The following is an 18,635-nucleotide window of genomic DNA, read 5'->3' on the forward strand; positions in this document are numbered from 1 at the left end:
CCTTCATGTTTATTGAAGATTAGGACAGTGTGGACACTGACAGTTACTGGACTTGTGTACCCATATTTCAAAAAAGGCTTACACATTATATGTCATATATTATATGATATACATACATATATCATATATTGCACATCATATATCACATCAACATATCACATATGTGTGTCATTTAATCATGTTTTCTATAGTACAACTCATGTCTTACCTCTCATGTTACGTTGCTTTAATTAATAGGATATAAAAGTCAGTGAGTCAACAAACATTTATTACACACCTACTATGTATAAGTATTAAGGCACCTACTATGTTAAAGCATTATGCTAAGCCCTAAAGGTGGCATTGACATTTTTAAGTACCCCAAAGGAGGTTTCAAAGTAAAAGTTTGATTGGGCAGTAGGGTCCAAGATAGTTAGGAGGGCAATTGATATGCAGGCTCTTTTCATAGATTCTGTATTGAAATCTTCCAACTCCGAGTCCTAGATAGTCATAGAGAGAGAAGACGTTCTGGTACTGTTTTTAAAAGGGATAAGCAGAAAAAAAAATCCTAGTTTTCGGTGACAAACTGAATTAGGCAATGAATAAGCAGTTTTAGAAACTTTAATCTGAACCTGTTTCCCAGTGGATAATATTATTTTCTGCATTTTTTTTTCAGAATTTTGATATGTGTATGTTATCAATAATGTTTCAAAAAGGAAGAACAATGAGTAAATTTGTGAATCATTTTGCAGAGGAGGAAACTGAGACTCTGGGAAGGTTCAGGGGCTTGACCTACATCAGTTACCCAGTTAGTTGCAGAGCCCGGTTTAAAAGCCAGCTCTTTTGACTACAAGTCCATCTATCTTTCCATAAGACATCATGTAGGGCGAATGCATTCAGAACTAGGGAATGTTCCATATGTGTTATGCAATGTGGATCAGTCAATGTACAAACCAGACATTTGAACAATTTAGCAAAGTTACAAAACAACTTGAAAGATTTCCTTTATCGGTACTCAGAATTCTGGCCACCACCTGACTGTGACTAACTGTGCCTTTGCCTTCCGGGAGTTCAGCAGTTTATTTTAGTCCTCTCTTAGTGAGACTCCTGCAGGTGGGCAGCCTGCCTGCCCAATGCGGTATGTTGAAAATGCTAACAGACTGTGAGCCTTTTATTATCCCTAAGGGACTGATTTGTTCAACTATTTTTAAACAGAATCTGCTTGAATCAAGTGAACTGGATTCATTGCCGCTGCTGATAGGACTTTTATTGTTGGAAGTTGGTTGTTCAGAATTTAAAAGAGAAATGAAAGGGGAAAAAAGAAATCTAATTTTTCTCACTTATGAGGGAAGTGCTCATACATATGAAGTGCGTGAGAACCTCTATAATGTTGGTGCTAATGAAAGAACTAACACCCATGTTTTTAGAATAGATTTTGACAATATTTACCCATTTTTTTTTAAATTGAGTGGGTGGTACTGAGTGTTTTTCAAAGTATGAGAGTATTAATAAATGAATTTCATTTTTTGCCTTTGAGGGATTTTACCAACACTGACTATGTATCTGTTTATTAACTATTTCTGTTTTCTTCTTGTCTGGGGTTTCTCTTTTAATTGGCCATAATATGGAATTAAAATACATTTTAAATTGGAGTACATTGCACTTATTAGAACTTTGTGTTACTTGTTTTCAATATATAAAGCAGATGAGTGTACTCATATTTCTCTCTTTTCAAATTAAGTTGCTTTTTATTTGTGTCCTTCGATTGGTATTTTCCCCTGAATCTAGATCCTTCTATGGAAAAGAAGGTTGGGAAATTCTATTTTTCTGTACTTGAGGATAATTCAGTGAGCCCCCCTGCATCTCAGCTTCCTAATTGTAAAAAGCAGGGTTTGGGTTAGTTGGTATCTGTTTCAGTTGTATGTTCATTATCCTGGGATCCATTATCTCATCTGTGTGGGTTCTCCTTTCAGTGGTGCAAATCTTAGCACATTCATGCCATTTTTTTAATCCACTGAAATTTCTCACTTCCACTTTAAAATTGATCTCTTAATTGCTAAATCTAATGACCTTTTCTCAGTCTTTATCCTTCCTGACCCCTCTACAGACTTTGAGTATGTTGATTGTGGTCTACTGGATACTCTCTCCTTGCTAGGTTTCTATGACTGCTTTTTCCTGCTTCTCTGATCCCTCCATCTTATGCCAATTCTTCATTCACCCTAGGCCTTCACTTTTTGTTCTATACTATCTTATTTGGTGATCTAACTTCCCATGGGCTCAATGGTCATCTTAATACAGATGATTCTAAGGTCTATAAATCTTTATATCCACCCTGAATCTCTCCTGAGTTCCAGCTCTGCATATTACCAACTGTATCTTGGTCATCTCACACTGGATGGCCATAGACCAATTGAAAATTCAACAAGTCCAAAGCAGAACTCATTGTTTGCCCTCAAAATTTCTCCTTTTCTAAACTTCCCTAATACTGTGGAGGGTACCATAATCCTCTCAATCACTTAAACTCCCACCTGGCATCCTACTTAGCTTCTCATTCTCATGCATGCCTTTATATTCAATCGCTTGCCACATCTTGTCATCTCTGCCTTCACAACATGTATTCATTTTCTTCTCTCCGTTCACACGTCCACCACTGTAGTCATGCTCTCTTTATTTCTCACCTGGACTACTGCAGTACCCTGCTAAGTGACCTCCCTGCCTCAAGTCTCCTCCAATTTAAATCCATTCTCTACTCAGCTGCCAGGTGATTTTTCTAAAGCGTAGATCTGCTCATATCATCTCTACTCAAACAATTTCAGGGGATGCATGTTGCCTCTAGAATCAAACATAAAGCACTATTTTGCATTACAAATTCTTCAAACATGACTCCTTTGTATATTTCCAGTTTTATTGTACTCTCCTTTCCTCCATACATTCAGCAATATAGCTAGCTGCTTTACTTGTTGTTCTGCTGCATTTGGACTCTGGTCTCATTTGTACTGACCATCTTCTTTGTCTGCAATGTTCTTCCTCCTCACCTCTATCTCTTTGCTTCCCTGGCTTCCTTCCAGATACATCTTAAGTATCAACCATACATACCCTTGATGCTAGTGTCTTCTCTTCTGGGATAACCTCTCAGCCACACTGTATATACTGTGCATGTACCTATTGTCTACATGTTGTGAGTTCCTTGAAGGCTATGACTGTTTTTGCATTTAGCACAAATTCCCAACCAATCTTTCTATTCTCCTTGGATGTTATACTAACCTGCATCATGCATTCTAACCCACCTGACTTCCTCTTTATTCCTCACACATACCTCTCCATCTCTCATCTTTATGCTATTGCACTGGCCATCCTGCATGCCTATAATGACAATTCCTGCCTTACTCTTCCAAATAGATTCTTTGTCTTTCTCTAACATATAGTTCAAGCAATGTCTTCTGTACAAAGCCTTTCCTGATCCACCCTATCCAAATTACCTTTCTTTTAATTACTTTGTATGTATTTGCATTTATTCATTTTATATTCATGATGCCTAAATTTATGTATACATACATTGCCTGTTCTATTTATTATGATCTCCTTGTAAGTTGGAATTATTTCATTCTTTGTATTTTTATCCCCAGCACCTAAATATAGTTGCTGAGGTAGGTAATTGATACATACTTGTTGCTAGATTGGTTGATTAATAAATGCATGTTGAATGATAAATTCATTCATTTATTGACCCTTGCTCATGTCTTCCAATACATCTTCAAAAAATCCTTTTATATTGAGGACCTTCATCTAGGTTTCTTAATTATATACACCTAAGTGAAGGTCATATAGAATATTGTTCATCATCTGTCCCTTGCTGCTCAACTTGTCCACCTCCTTTTCTGAGCATGCCTTTCCTTAGATGTTACGTTTTATGCCACCACTCTTGTACATCATCATTTCCAATATGTTTTAGACTGTTTACACCTGCCATATACCCACCATATTTGAGAGTATGTTGCCTATATGTGTCAGGTTCAAATTTAGAATCAAGATGAAAATCAAAATTCCTGCAAGTATATGTACATAAGAATGTTGGAGCAAGTCAGTATAGTGGTAAGTACTGGTCTTGGGAATCAGAATACTGAGGTCCAAGTCCAGGTTCTGACCCTTACTCTCTGTGCTAACCTGAGCATGTCAATTCACCTTTCCTTGCTCCATTTTCCTCATCTGTAAAATAAAAATATTTATTCTTCCTAACTTACAGGGTTCTTGTGAGGAACTTACTTTGTAAACCTTACGTCCCTGTGGATATGTGACTCCTCTCTATGAATGCAAAGAGCTCTATGGGGTATTCTGACAATAAATGCTCCTGATTCCAGTGATCTATGAAGTCATTACAGATAATCTGTACTGAAAAAGGACTTAGAGACTGCCTAGATGTAAAGGAAGATAGCCCCAAGGGCCATGTTGATGCTCAGAATAATTTGTTATGACTCATATTAGCACAAGGGAACATTCATTCATGATTTATTATTCCCGTATTATGTGCAAAGGACTATGCTGGGTTCTGAGGGATGTGCCATAATTAACAAATTGCTTCTGTCACATGAAACAGGCCAGTCGAGGAGGGTCAGAGTAGATATATCATAACTATATAAAATTGCTATGATCATGCAGAATTAAATGTATTAAGAAATACACAGAGGTGTAATATGCTATGCTTAATCCAAGAAGGAAATGATCCCTATTACAATCTTTGAGAAAAGGTGCATGGAGAGGTATGATCTTAAAGGATAAATAATATTTCAATAACCAGAGATATGGAAAAGAGAACAATCTACCTACTGTTAACAAAGGCATGCAGGCATTATAGCAGTAGATATGTACAAGAAGCAATACATTAGAATGTAAAGTAGGGAATAGTAGATGTTAAGACTAGAAATAATGAAAGGTTTACATTTTTGGAGGATCATGAGTGCTAGCCTAAGGAGCCTGGACTTTGCTCAGTAATCAATAAAATGCCGTTGTAGGATTTTTATCAGAGGAGTAACGTTATAGTACTTGTGTGTATTTCCATTTGTCAATGACTCTACAATCATATTTGTTATTTTTTACTCTTGCTATATCATTGATCCACCTCATTTATCCACCACATATTGTCATGGAGTTTACTTTTATGTCACTTTTTGAATTCAAGCAATTTTTTTTCACAGTATATTCCAGTCATGTAATGTTCCATGAATTGCAACCATTCACCCTTTACAAAAGGAATATTTGTGTTAAAAAGATAAGCTTTTGTTTTCAGGGATCAACTTAGGCTCATTGAAAGTGGAATATGATTTGCCAAATGCCATATAGCCTAATTTGCTTTTCCTATTAAATTCTGGTCCCAATTCATTTGTTTATCTGCAATATTTTTTCCACAGCATATAGGAAGAACTTATGCAATGACTGCCTAGCCAACTGAATGTCATTCACTTCTCATAACTATTTCATAATATTGTGAAGAACAAATTAAATAATGTATCTAAGGTGCTTTGTAAACCTTAAAAATGTTCTGAGTAATTCTCAGCTAAAGTAGTTGTAGTGGTAGTGGTGGTGGTAGTAGTGGTAGTGATAGTGGTTGTAGAAGTAGTATTAGATGGAGGAAGAGAAAGAAGAGACATGAAAGGGAGAGCTACATGAGGAAAAGTAGATAGCTTCTGACTAATATAGAAAGAAAATGTTATAAGGTCTTATAGTCTCCTATAGAATTAAGGGAATAATTGAGGGCAACAGGGTCAAGGGGACAGGTCCCTGCTAATGCCTCACCAAGGAGAAAAGTTATTCCTTTCTTTAAGACAAAAGGGAGGGAAATATGAAAGGAGGAATATGCTGAGAACTTTTGAAATGTGAAAACTGAAAGTTGAGGGACCTCAACAAGGGGATCTCGATTTCGGTAAAGTAGGAGTCATGATCATCTACTATGAATCTGGGTGTAGGAAGATGAAGGAAATTAAGGAAGGGTTCAAAATAGTCAATTCAGGATATGAGTTAGGGAATCTCTAAAATATGATAAAAAGATTTCTGAGCACCAGTGAGAATACAGCAGAAAGTATGAAGCAAGAATATACAGTGTATGGTAACAGCCCCTATCTCTAGCAATGTTTAGCAGCCTAGGGACAAGACTAGAAAAGTCAAATGGTGGGAGTTACAATTCTATATTTGAAGCTGAGTTTTGGAGTGTGTTCATTTCATCTATAGTGTTCTAAAGATAGTTTAGCTATATGCGCCTATTTTGTGTACGTGTGTTTCAAGCAGATGGCTTTAAATGTCAGTGCAAATACGTAGCTTTTTGGAGGGGATTCCATTGTTATATCTGTGTTACGAACATTTGGTGCATAGAGGAAACCAGGAATGTTCTCATTAAGCTTGGGATCCTACTTCTCCTCACATATTTTTCCTTTCAGACACTTTATGTTATCTTTTCAATTATAGGAAAATATGATTTGCATCCTTCTCCCCAACCTCTCCCATTACTTCTTCCACAGCTAGTTACTTGGGTTGTCAGATCTGCTCCGAAGCATTGGCCTGAGCAGGCAAAGAAACCTGAATGACCATTGAAAATCAAGGAGATGAACGCAATGGTTAAATCTGTCATGATCAAACTTACAAAGACTATTTATGGCAATGGTGGGTAGCTTAGACTGTATGAAGTGATTTCAGTCTCTGGCTAACATATTCAGCAAGAGAAACGGAGAGTCATTTACCCAGATAATGTTCACATGCATTTTATCAATGAAATACCTGACTTTAAAAAGGGAATAAAGTGTAAGTAAAATCAAAACAAAATCATTTTTAAAAAATTATCATGCTCACATGAATATATGTTTATTGGATGGAATTAAATTGGATATTCTCTAATATACCTAATATTTAAAGCTCTTATTATCAGGAAATTTCCAAAGGCTATGTAAACAAACATACACACTCACACACACACACACACACACACACACACACACACACAAACAATAGAGGGCTATATATCATATAAACTAAAAAGTTATTGAGGAATAAAATTGTGCTTTCCTACCAGGAGCTATCCAGACAAGGGTAATAATGCACTTCTATAGTTTATTTAGGATTATAGGACAAATGACCATGGGATGTATTATTATTATTATCATTACTATTATCTTCATTTTACAGGAGAGGAAACTGAGACTTTGAAAGGTTACGTGACATCCTGAAGACCATAGAGCCAAGACTTTAATCTAGATAACCCCAACTAACAAAAATTTATCTTTCACTAGACAGTTTGTTTGGACCTTGTTCATTGACTAGATTTTCCAGATGTGGAAACTCTTTCCTCTCTCTCTGTGTCTCTGTGTCTGAAATAGCCCGGTCCTTTCAATAAGGGAGAATACTACCCACATCCTGCTGCTAAACCATATATTGTGTTAGATATCATTAACATGACAAGAATATAATGATTATAACAAATTATATCTATATTTAATGCATATGAATCTAATGGTACCACATCTAAATTTTAAAGGAAAGGTTAAGTGAATTGCTAAAGGCTATAGATAGAAAAATATTAATAGGTACCTATTACAATCAGATATTTAAACATTCCACAGAACTCTGAAAAATGGGTGAAAACAATTGAATGGATATGTTACAGAATTTAATTTTTATTCAAATGTACATGATGAATACTCAAATTTGAGTATTTTGGATTTCATGTGGCATCTTTGATATAGATCATACTTAAGTTATAAAGAATATAAATGAAGATTAAACATTTAAATGCTGCTTTTATAGAACATAATAAAATTAAAATAATGCTAGCAAGATGAATATTATTAAATGATGAGGATTTGCTTAAGAATGATTAGGTCAAATGCCAAGTTAAAGACATAACCAACTGTGTTAAAGGTAATGACAATAATGACAAATAAAAATGATAAACATTTATGCAATCCAGCTAAAAGAGTTCTCAGAGACAAATTTATTTGCTTAACTATATTAATAAAGGAGAAAAAGAAAAAATGAGTTTTCATTGCAGATTTTTTATTAGAAAGCTGGAATATTATTTCAGTCACAATAAGCAGAAAAGAAGACCTCATTACTATAATCAAATGACAAATTAACAGAATTGAAAGGAGGAAAATTAGTACTAACCCAACGCTGTTAAATTAGTGAGCAAAACATAAATCTGTTTTATTTTTTTTTAATGCCACTGCAGTTTGCATACTGTTGGCTAATTTAGCTGAAACAAAGAGAGAAGACAACTACATCAACAAATTTAAAAATAAGAGGTGAGAAACCACAACAGATAGTGAAGGAAGATTTTTCATAGAGAATATGACAAGCAAATTTCATTAAAACAGAAAATATAAAAGAAATGAATGGCTATCAATAAAAATGTTAAATACATTGGCAAAACAATAAATAGATAATTCCAGTAATTCAATATCAGAAAAATGAAATACACATTTTGTGAGATGTCATGATAAGAAAGACATTCATTCATTAGTGAATTCTATCAGACACTCTTAAGCTATATAAAGCATTTTCAAAAATAGAGACAGACAGCATTCTACACAGTACTTTCTGTGAGCTAAATATGGTTCTCATTCCCAAACTAGGAAAACATAGACAGAGAAAGGGAATTATAGACCAGTGTCATGAATGAATACCAAAGGGAAAAAAAGGAGAATACTGTCCAGTAGGATATAGTAATACATTTTGAAATTTCATTTCGATGAAGTTAAACTTATAGCAGAAATGGCAGAATGGTTTGATATTAGAAAATAATTAGTATAATAGATCATTAATAAAAAATAAAAATTGTAGGACTATAACAATAAATATAGGGGAAAACTTTGTTTAAATACAACACTCATTTATGTTAAAATGACATATATTCTTGAGTAAGAATATAAAAAAGTATTAACAAAGTATGGTAATAGGAAGATTTTTCCTTATCACAATAAGCTATGCTCTTTAACAAAATATATGTATACATGTACTCAATCATACACATACACAGATGTTCCCTTCTCAGTATTATGGATAAATTTGAGGTTAAGTTCTGGATATGATCATAGATACTATGTCTCAGTCTCCTGGGTGTCAAGAGGCTAGAAGTAGGATAAGTTTCTTCTTTGTATTTATAAAGTCTAGATGTAGAACTGTGACTGATTCTTCTGAGGGGTGTGTTTGTGTGTGTGTGTGTGTGTGTGTGTGTGTGTGTGTGTATGTGTGTGTGTCTGGAACTGGAAAAATTCCAGTGATACAAGGTAGACTATTTTTATTCACAAGACAAATACCAAGAAGTATAGAGTTAAGTGACACAGAGGATAGAATGCTAGTACCTGAGTTAGGAAATGGGTTCAAATTTAGCCTCACTTACTACTTATGTGACCTTGGTCAGGTAACAACCTCTTTCTGACTCAGTTTACTCATCTGTAAAGAAATGACTGGAAAACAAGAAAAAGGAAAAATAATACCTATTTATCAGTATCTACCTAAATGCTTCCTCCTTCCCTCTTTCTCCATTTCTTCCTTCTTTTCTTCCTTCCATCTTACCTTACTTTCTTCCATCTTACCTTCCTTCCTACTTCCATCTTACTTTCCTTTGTTCCTTCTTCCCTCCCTCCCTTCCTACCTCTCTCCCTTCCTACCTCTCTCCCTTCCTACCTCTCTCCATTCCTTCCTTCCTTCCTTCCTTCCTTCCTTCCTTCCTTCCTTCCTTCCTTCCTTCCTTCCTTCCTTCCTTCCTTCCTTCCTTCCTTCCATCTTGCGTGCCTGCTTTCCTTCCTGCCTTATTTTTTTTTAATTGGACATTTTTTTCTCCTGAAGGATTATACTCAGTCTTGCACGGTCAGTTATTCTTGATTGCAATCCTAGCTCTTTTGCTTTCTGGAATATCATATTTCAAGTTCTCTGCTTCTTTAATGTGGAAGCTGCAAATCTTGTGTGATTCTGACTGTGGCTCCATAACATTTGAATTCTTTCTGCCTGCTTGTAATACTTTCTCATTGACCTAGGAGCTCTCGAATTTGGCTACGGTATTCCCAAGAGTTTTCATTTGAGGATCTCTTTTAGGAAGCGATTTGTAGATTCTTTTAATTTCTATTTTTACCCTCTGATTCTAAAATATCAGGGCAGTTTTCCTTTATAATTTCTTAAAATAGATTCCTTCTTTGATTGTGGCTTTCAGGTACTCTAATAATTCTTAAAATACTACTCTTTAATCTACTGTCCAGGTCGTTTGTTTTTCCAATGAGATAGTTTACATTTTCTTCTATTTTTTTTTCCTTTGATTCTGTTTCATAATGTCTTCTGGAGGGCATCTAGGTGGTGTAGTGATAGAATGCTGGACCTGGAGGCAGGAAGACCTGAGTTCAAATCCAGTCTCAGACACTTAATAGATATATGGTCCCAGGCAAGTCACTTATAACCCTGTTTGCCTCAGTTTCCTTTTCTGTACAATGAGCTGGAGAAGGAAATGACAAACCATTGTAGTATCTTTGTAAGAAAGCCCCCAAAGGAGTCATGAAGTATCAGATATGACTGAAAATGACTAAACAACAGCAAAATGTCTCATGGAGTCCTTAGATTCCATTTGCCCAATTTAGATTTTTAAAGAATTATTTATTTCAGTGAGTTTTTGTACCTCTTTTCCCATTTGATCAATTCTTTGTGAATTTTTGTTTCTCTTTTACCATTTGGCCAATTCTTTTTTAAAGTGTTATTTTCTTCAGCATTTTTTGTGCTTCTTTTACTAAGCTATTATTTCCCTTTTTATAATTTCCCTGAATCACTATCATTTCTTTTTGCAATTTTTTCCTCTCCCACTTGTATCTTTAACTCTTCCAGAACCTCTTGCTGGACTTGTGTACACTTTGTATATTTTTTCTTTGAAAAATATAGTTGTTTTCATATTTTCTTCTGAGTTAGTATTTCAATTTGCTTTAGCTTTTTGTGGTCAGGCTCTTGGTTACAGAGAAGATGCTGGCTTACACTGGTAGAAAGACTGGAGAGTTTCTTATATTAACAAAATCCCAGCTTCTGTCCTTCTATCCTGGATTGTTAATAATGAAAACCTGTATAACGTTAACCAGGTCACTTCCTCATCTCTAAAAGATGGAGTTTGGACTATGACATAGTATGGTAAGGTGGATAGAGCACTAGCCCTGAAGTCAGAGGACCTGGGTTCAAATCATTTCTCTGACATTTGTTTTCTGTGTGACCTTGGGCAAATCACTTAACCTCCATGAACCTCAGTTTCCTCACCTGTAAAACAAGGAAGCTTTTCTAAATGACCTCTGAGGTCCTTTCCAACTGTTGATCTATGGTCTTATGTTTATTGAATGATCCTAGTGTCGCCTCCAAGTCTAAATGCTGTTATTCTGTGTCTTCACTTAAACATACGCTATAGGATATGCTATTGATTTTAACATTTCTTCTTAAATATGGGATCTATTAATGCCAATGTTAGCCTACTTAACTTAAAAGCTTCAGTGAAACTGTAGAACAAAAGGGATTCATGATATAGCTAAAGAGAGTGGTGAGGCTTTGTTCAATTTTCCTTGAAAGTTTACCCAGTTTAGGGTAAAGACTTTTTAGTAACACATTATCATTTGTCACAATCTTAAGATATATGTTTCTGTTTTTTATTACAAAAGGAAAACCACTGCAGACGAATTAAAATCCTGGGGGACTGCTACTATTGCGTGTCAGGACTGACCCAGCCCAAAACCGACCATGCCCATTGCTGCGTCGAAATGGGGCTGGACATGATTGACACTATCACGTGAGTATCTCAGAAGGGGAGCCAGAAGGGCTTCACAAGCAAAATAGCCCCAGTGCTTAGACGATGACATCATTTTGGACAATATTTTTTGCCCAGTAAGAGTTATCTTCTATTAACAGATGATCCCATTTAACATTTTTAATGGATCTTCTTCTTTCAGATCCCTTTATCTATCACCACCCTCCCACTTCACTTTCCAACCACCATGGGCTTAGGGAACAATTTCTGTATTCTAATTGACTTCTGATAATCATGTGAAAGAAATGCGGGAGTCTATACCCTCTGTGCCATAAACTGTAGTTTTAAGTCTTTCAATCTCAATACATTTTAGTATTGTTTCCATGGCATGCTTTTATCCCTAAAGTAAAATACTCTAAAATTACAATGGGAATGACATACAAATTCCTAGTTACCATGATAGGGAGTTCCATTTTCATTAGAAAATGACATTTCTAATTTAGTCTGAGAAGGTGTTTTGGTGAAGTATATTGGACAAACTTCTTGGGTCTTTTAGGTCCCAGCTGGATTCCTGCACAAGGGAGAAACACATTCTAGAGCAGCAAGGATTCTTTAATGACTTATTTGCCAAAATTGCCACTTGCAGAGATACTGGGAATGGAATTTTCATCCTGTTTTTTGTGGTAAAAGAGGAGACTTTGTGGGGAGATGTTTAGATGCAGAACCACCTATGAAATTGACTGATATAATTATAAGGTAGCTCCTTGTGGTCCTGGGACCTGTTTGGCCAAGTCCTTTGGATTTGGAACAATATACATCATTTTAAAAGCTCTTATCCTGAATCTAGATGTCTATCCCTGTTGGTAGTGGTTCTGAGAAATCCCAGGTGATGCCATGCTCAAATCCATTGGTTTTGATCAGAACTTAAGAAAACACAACATGACATTTAACAAATGTCACTTTTAATCCATTTGACTCTCTCTACAATTTGGGGAATTTGGGAAATGCTGACAATTAGCATTATGGAATGGTCTTTTCAAAATTTTGTTTTTCAATTGAACAAGCAGTCTCCCAATTTAAAAGGAAAACAAATAATATCTTTGCAGAAACTTTGCAAAGTTAAGCAAAACAAGTTCCTTGATTTTTATGTGTCCTAAAATATATTTCTCATTTTGAATTAGGATGTGTTCTTAAATTTGACATATTTAAGAAAGGATTCAATACAAGCAACTGCCATTTAAACAAATCACTCTGTAGGTGCATAACCATATACACCAATACATTTATAGATCACCATATGAATTTATGAGATATATGTGAATATGTATAAATGAACAAACTTGTCTTATAGATCACCCTATATATTTATGGGATATGTGAATATGTGCAGATTAACAACTTGTCTACCACTTTTAAGTTTTAAAGGACTTCCTGTTACTTTAAATACTTAGTCAATGGTAATACACTCCAAAGAAACCATGGGCCCAGAGCCTCCCTGCCCTTTTCCTCCTCCTCCCACAGTAATGCATATTGAAATCTATATACATAAAAGCATATTAAGCTGATTCACAAAAAGCATGTCTTGCTTCATACAAACTCCAGCATACTACAGAAAAAGAAGGAAATTCTCACTCCTATCTTCCCATATGTCAGTATTTGACCAACATTTTCAGCCTTCCATTGTAAGCTAATGGCTCATTGACAACACTCTCATAAGGATATCTTGAAACATGACAGTCAGTTCAGATGTGTTCAAGCATTATGCAGATTTTTCTGAAAGGTAAAATGAATTTCCCATCATTGCTTTGAAAGAGAAATTGAATGAAGTAAATGTTAAAGTGGAGAGAGAAATTGTAGTAAATGCTTGTGAATCATAAGCCTGTGTTGACTACACATTTGAGTGTTTGAATCAAGTGCATTTTTAATATTTAACCAGAAGGAAATGATCTTCTGTCAGAGGATTCAGATGCTTATTTCTTGGGAATATGTTCATAGAAATATTTAGCATTTTTCTTTCTCTAACCTTAAAACACAGGGATATTCTCACACAAACCTACTTTCGTTGCTGACTGACTCGTGGGAAAAAAGCTGCACTAGGCATGCCATGTGTGAAAGGAAGATAAGTAGAATAAAAAAAATCTTCTGGAATGAATAAGGTACAAGGAAACTAGGAGAATTTAGACCATTGTGGGATTTATTTGAACAATGTACAAAAGAAGAAATGTGAGCAGGACCGAGTGAATACAGCAAAATTTAACCTTTCTCTCCCTGGACACTATGGTCCTTTCTTGTGCTACCTCAGTTCCCATTAACTTTAAGGGAAGCCATTTTATTCCATTGACTCATACATACTGCGCTTGCCACCTACTAATTACTCATCCGTAATGTAAGATTGTTTGGGTTTTTTTTTTTAACACATTGTAATAATGGTCTCATCATGGGGCTAATTCATATTTTAACAGGAGCAACCTATGTTAAATTATCTGTCCAACAAATGCAGCATAAAACTTGTCTTAAAACACTGTTTAATTAGGGTGTATGTCTGTTCTTTTTCCAAACACCAGGTGTTAAGTATGGGCAACTTCATCAGAAGGGCTCTAAAAGGTATACAATAATATTCAAAGATACTTTGTATCTTTTCAGATTCAACTTCACTTTTTAAAAAGTTATTACGTAAATGAAAACTGATTACAATGATTTTTATAACCAGTCACATTTCTATAGAACTTTAAGATTTGCAAAAAACTGTCCTCAAAAAACACTGAGATAAATATTCAAAGTATTATGAGCCAGATTTTATAGATGAGGAAATGAGGATTAGACATGGAGTGACTTTCCCATTTTCATATGGCATATGTTTCAAGAATGCCAATTTTAAGGGAAAGGAATGTAAAGTCACTTAGTTTTTTCAGTTTATGTTTTCAAAAAAGTTTGAACCTGATAGGGTTTCTCTTGAAGTGGAAATTATTTTGACATACATCTCATTTTAATTTTTTGTGAACTGTGCTTATGGCACACAAATGAATGAATGAATGAATGAGCACAGAGTAGGAAATTCAACCACATAACAGTCTGGATGGATTGCTGCCATGGTTCCATGCAATAGATTGGGGTTATTGCATGTTGGTTAAAGGTATAGTGATGATAGCTACAGCTCAGCCAGCGTAAGGACCCATGTAGGAATCCTTTTAATATTAGTAATAGTAAAAAATGGCTAACATTTAGAGAGAGCATTTACTACGTGTCAGGCACTGTGCTAAGGATTTTACAATTTTTACCCCATTTGATTCTCACAACAACCCTGGGCAGTAGGTGCTAACATTATTCTCATTCTACAGTTGAGAAAGCTGAAGAAAACAGAGATTAGGTAACTTGGGCAAAGTCACAGCTAGCAAAGGTCTGCGGTCACATTTGAACTCAGACCTTCCTGACTCCAGGTCCAGTTTACCTCCAACTGTTTTATTGATGAACATAAGCCATTATTGAGATGACAAGGGGAGTAGTTTCCATTCATAGAATGGAATGAACGAAAATGAAAACTTTATTATTAAGGAACAATGTAGGATGGAGAGTTCATAAATCTCATAATTATAAGATTTCATAATTTTCTAGTGAGTTTGAAACTTTGAGATAATTGAAATTACCAAGATTTAGTTGTCTTTCCTCAAAAGCAGATTACAAAATGTATTTATGTAATTGGTTCAGTTTTCTGTTCCATTAAGCATTCATAGATTAGGACCATACATTTAGAGCTAGAAAGAACTTTACTGAACATCTTGCTAACACCCTCTCATTTTATAAATTAAAGCCCATAGAAGCTAAATTACCAATCTAAAGTTGTCCAGGTGGTCAGTGGCAGAGCTGTGTTTGAACTCATTCTCTGACTCCAAATCTAGCACTCTTTCCCATTATATAACATCTGTCTTTACATAGTAGTATCCTCAATGATCCAACTGTCTCACATTTTATACTGAAGTTCTGCTTCTGGAAAGTTTATAGTCATTATTAATTTTTTTTAATAAACAGCTTATCATTCCCCCAGGTGGCAGCTAGCCACTGGGCTGAAAAAGAAAATTTTTATAGTCTGTTAGATTCTACATAGTTAAACTGTTATTTCTCTCTGCCTTCTCTGGAAGCTACCAAAGCACACAAAGGCAATACACAAATTTCATGAAAAAGCATAGAATTCTTTGTGAAAAAGTAGCCAAAATCGACAGAGAGAAATAACATAGTATGTAGCAAAGTAATAAATTAGAAAAGTATTCTTGACAGCACCTAGTTTGGGAGAGGAAAAGTGGGAAAGAGTGACCTTTGCAGGACTTCCTCATAGTTCTCTTCTTTCAATAAGACACAGTCTAAGTTCTCATCATAAAGTAGAAGCTAAGTCAAGCTGCTGCTAGCCTCAATCCCAATCAGTTTAACTGTCCCATGACTCTTGCCACAACTCTCTCTTTCTCCTTCTGCTATACTCTTTTCCCCCTTTTCCTCCAGACCAGTTCAAACTTGCCACCAGTTCACATAATCCCAACCAGCAAAGGCCAGGTCTCAGAGGAGACCTGGGAGAATGATAAATCTTAATTCCTCTAAAACAAGACTTATTAACCTTTTTTTTTGGTGTCATGGACACATCTGGTGGTCTGATGAAGTCTGTGGACCCCTTCTCAGAATGATTTTTCGTTTTAAATATTTTATTTTAAATAATTTATTTTATTTTAAAATGCATAAATACATAGGATTACCAAGAAAAATATGTGATTATCAAGAAAAGCAGTTATGCTGAAATATAGTTATTAAAAAACATTAAGTTCATGGACCCCAGGTGAAGAACCTCTGCTCCAAAACTATAAACCCCATGGCTCTTAATGAGCCCCAGAATGCCTCTTCTTCCACCTACCGAAGAGTCAACCTCAGTCAAAAGCATGTTATATGGCAATATGGTTCTCCAAGGTCCTAGTTTATTGATCTTTTAACCACTATATAGATAAGTGACTTCTTAAAAAAGGGATTTAAAAATCTGCTCTGATAAAATTTAAATTTTGTGCTTATCTTTATTCCAATAACTACTTATTGATTGTCCTGAAAGGGCTAGGCAGCCATCACATCAAAGGTACTGGTCCTGCCTGAACATTCTCTATGACTACAGAGCTGTTGAACTGATCACATTGTTGTAAGTCTGTGAAACATGGACTGTCTACCAGTGCCATGCCAGGAAACTGAATCACTTCCATTTGAACTGTCTTAGGAAGATTCTGAGGATCACCTGGCAGGATAAGATACCAGACACTGAAGTCCTTGCTCGTGCTGAACTGCCAAGCATTCAAACTATACTTCAGAGAGCACAACTCCTATGAACTGGCCATGTGGTTCAAGTCCAAAATGTGTGCTTGCCAAAAAGCCTATTTTATGAAGAATTTGCATGAGGCAGGCAATCACATGGTAGTCAGAAGAAGGATACAAGGAAAGTTTCAAGGTCTCTCTCAACAACTTTGGATTTAACTGTGCAACATGGGAGACACAGGCACAGGACCACTCAGCATGGAGTACCCACATCAGAAAGGGTGCTGTGCTCTATGAGCAAGGCAGAATTGAGACAGCACAAAGTAAAAGTAGGATGCGCAAATTTAGAGTATCCGCCCCAAATATTTACATGGACTCTCTGGGCCCAAACTGTGGTGAAGCATTCCGAGCTCATATTGGTCTGATAACCACAGTCAGACACACTGAAACTTCACTTTATCATTTTGGTCCTCCTCAAGAACGAAGGACAACTACCAAACCAACCAATCAAAAACCAAATTGATTGTCCAAGAAGGCCAAGAAGGAGCTTCAGAGATCATTTACTGCTAACCCAGACCTGATCAGCATCCTCTCTGTAATACCACTGACAAATAATCATCTAATCTCCAATTGAAAGATTTCCAGTATTGGGGAAATCATCCACTTTTGATGTAGCCTGATACCATATTGGTCAACCCCAATAAGAGAGTTTTCACAATATCCAACAGAAAAATATGTGTATGTATGTATGCCTGCATACATATACACATACATACACATATGTGTATGTATATATGTATGTATATGTGTATGTATGTGTGTATATATGTGTGCATGTATATGTGTGTATATATATATATATATATATATCAATCATGCAGTACTGCTCTTACTCTAATCTCTACCTAAACAGAAATCATTCAAGATTACCCAACTAGTGGTCATTGAGATTCCTCTGAAGGTTTCTTTTGACTCTCCAGGTAGCCCACACTCCTTTAACCTCTTTACAACTTCCACTTATTCCTCCTAGTTCTTAGTTTCTCTTAGTAATATGCATTCTGGGGCCAAGAATCCCTCTTCTATAGGAGAGCATTTCAAGTGCTTAAAAACAGCTCTCTTCTCCTGGAAGCTTCTCTTCCTTGAGCTAAATAACCTTAGTTCCTTCAAACAGTAAGCCTAGGGCATAGTCCTGAGGCTCTTCACCATTCTGGCTTTTCTTCTCTGGAAAATCTTCAGTTTATCATTGTGCTGTTTTAAGTGTGGTATCAAGATCTGAATAGAGTACTCCAAATGTGGTCTGACCAAGGCAAACCACTGTAGAGTACATTCCTGGAAGGGTTTAGATGAATAGAAATTCCAAAAGAAATATATCCCACAATGTATGTTCTGTTTATCTTCAAATTATGATTGGTCACCACATCCATATGGCAAGATATTTTCTTCATACGAAGATGGAAACAGTGGATGATTTGGTATTGGGTACATTTTGTTTTAAGTTAGCCTTATTTCCAACTTCCTTTAGATCTATATAGCAGACTGATTTTAAAACTAAAGCTTTTCTGCTAAAGTCATTCCTGTCAATATGAGTGAATGTCTTGAGCTCAGTTCTTTGAGTATTCAAGTAATTCAATCT

General features: G+C 35.6%; 1 protein-coding gene across 2 annotated transcripts in view; it reads left to right on the top strand.

Moving 5' to 3' along the window:
* Positions 1–18,635, top strand: part of ADCY1 (adenylate cyclase 1) — a 362,236-nt gene that overhangs the window by 220,296 nt on the left and 123,305 nt on the right. For both annotated transcript variants that reach the window (XM_072598102.1, XM_072598103.1), the window contains exon 5: positions 11,640–11,767. In XM_072598102.1, coding sequence (XP_072454203.1) covers positions 11,640–11,767 — 128 coding nt within the window. The remainder of the gene's footprint in view (positions 1–11,639; positions 11,768–18,635) is intronic.

Source organism: Notamacropus eugenii, chromosome 3, assembly GCF_028372415.1.
Source record: "Notamacropus eugenii isolate mMacEug1 chromosome 3, mMacEug1.pri_v2, whole genome shotgun sequence".
NCBI lineage: Eukaryota > Metazoa > Chordata > Mammalia > Diprotodontia > Macropodidae > Notamacropus > Notamacropus eugenii.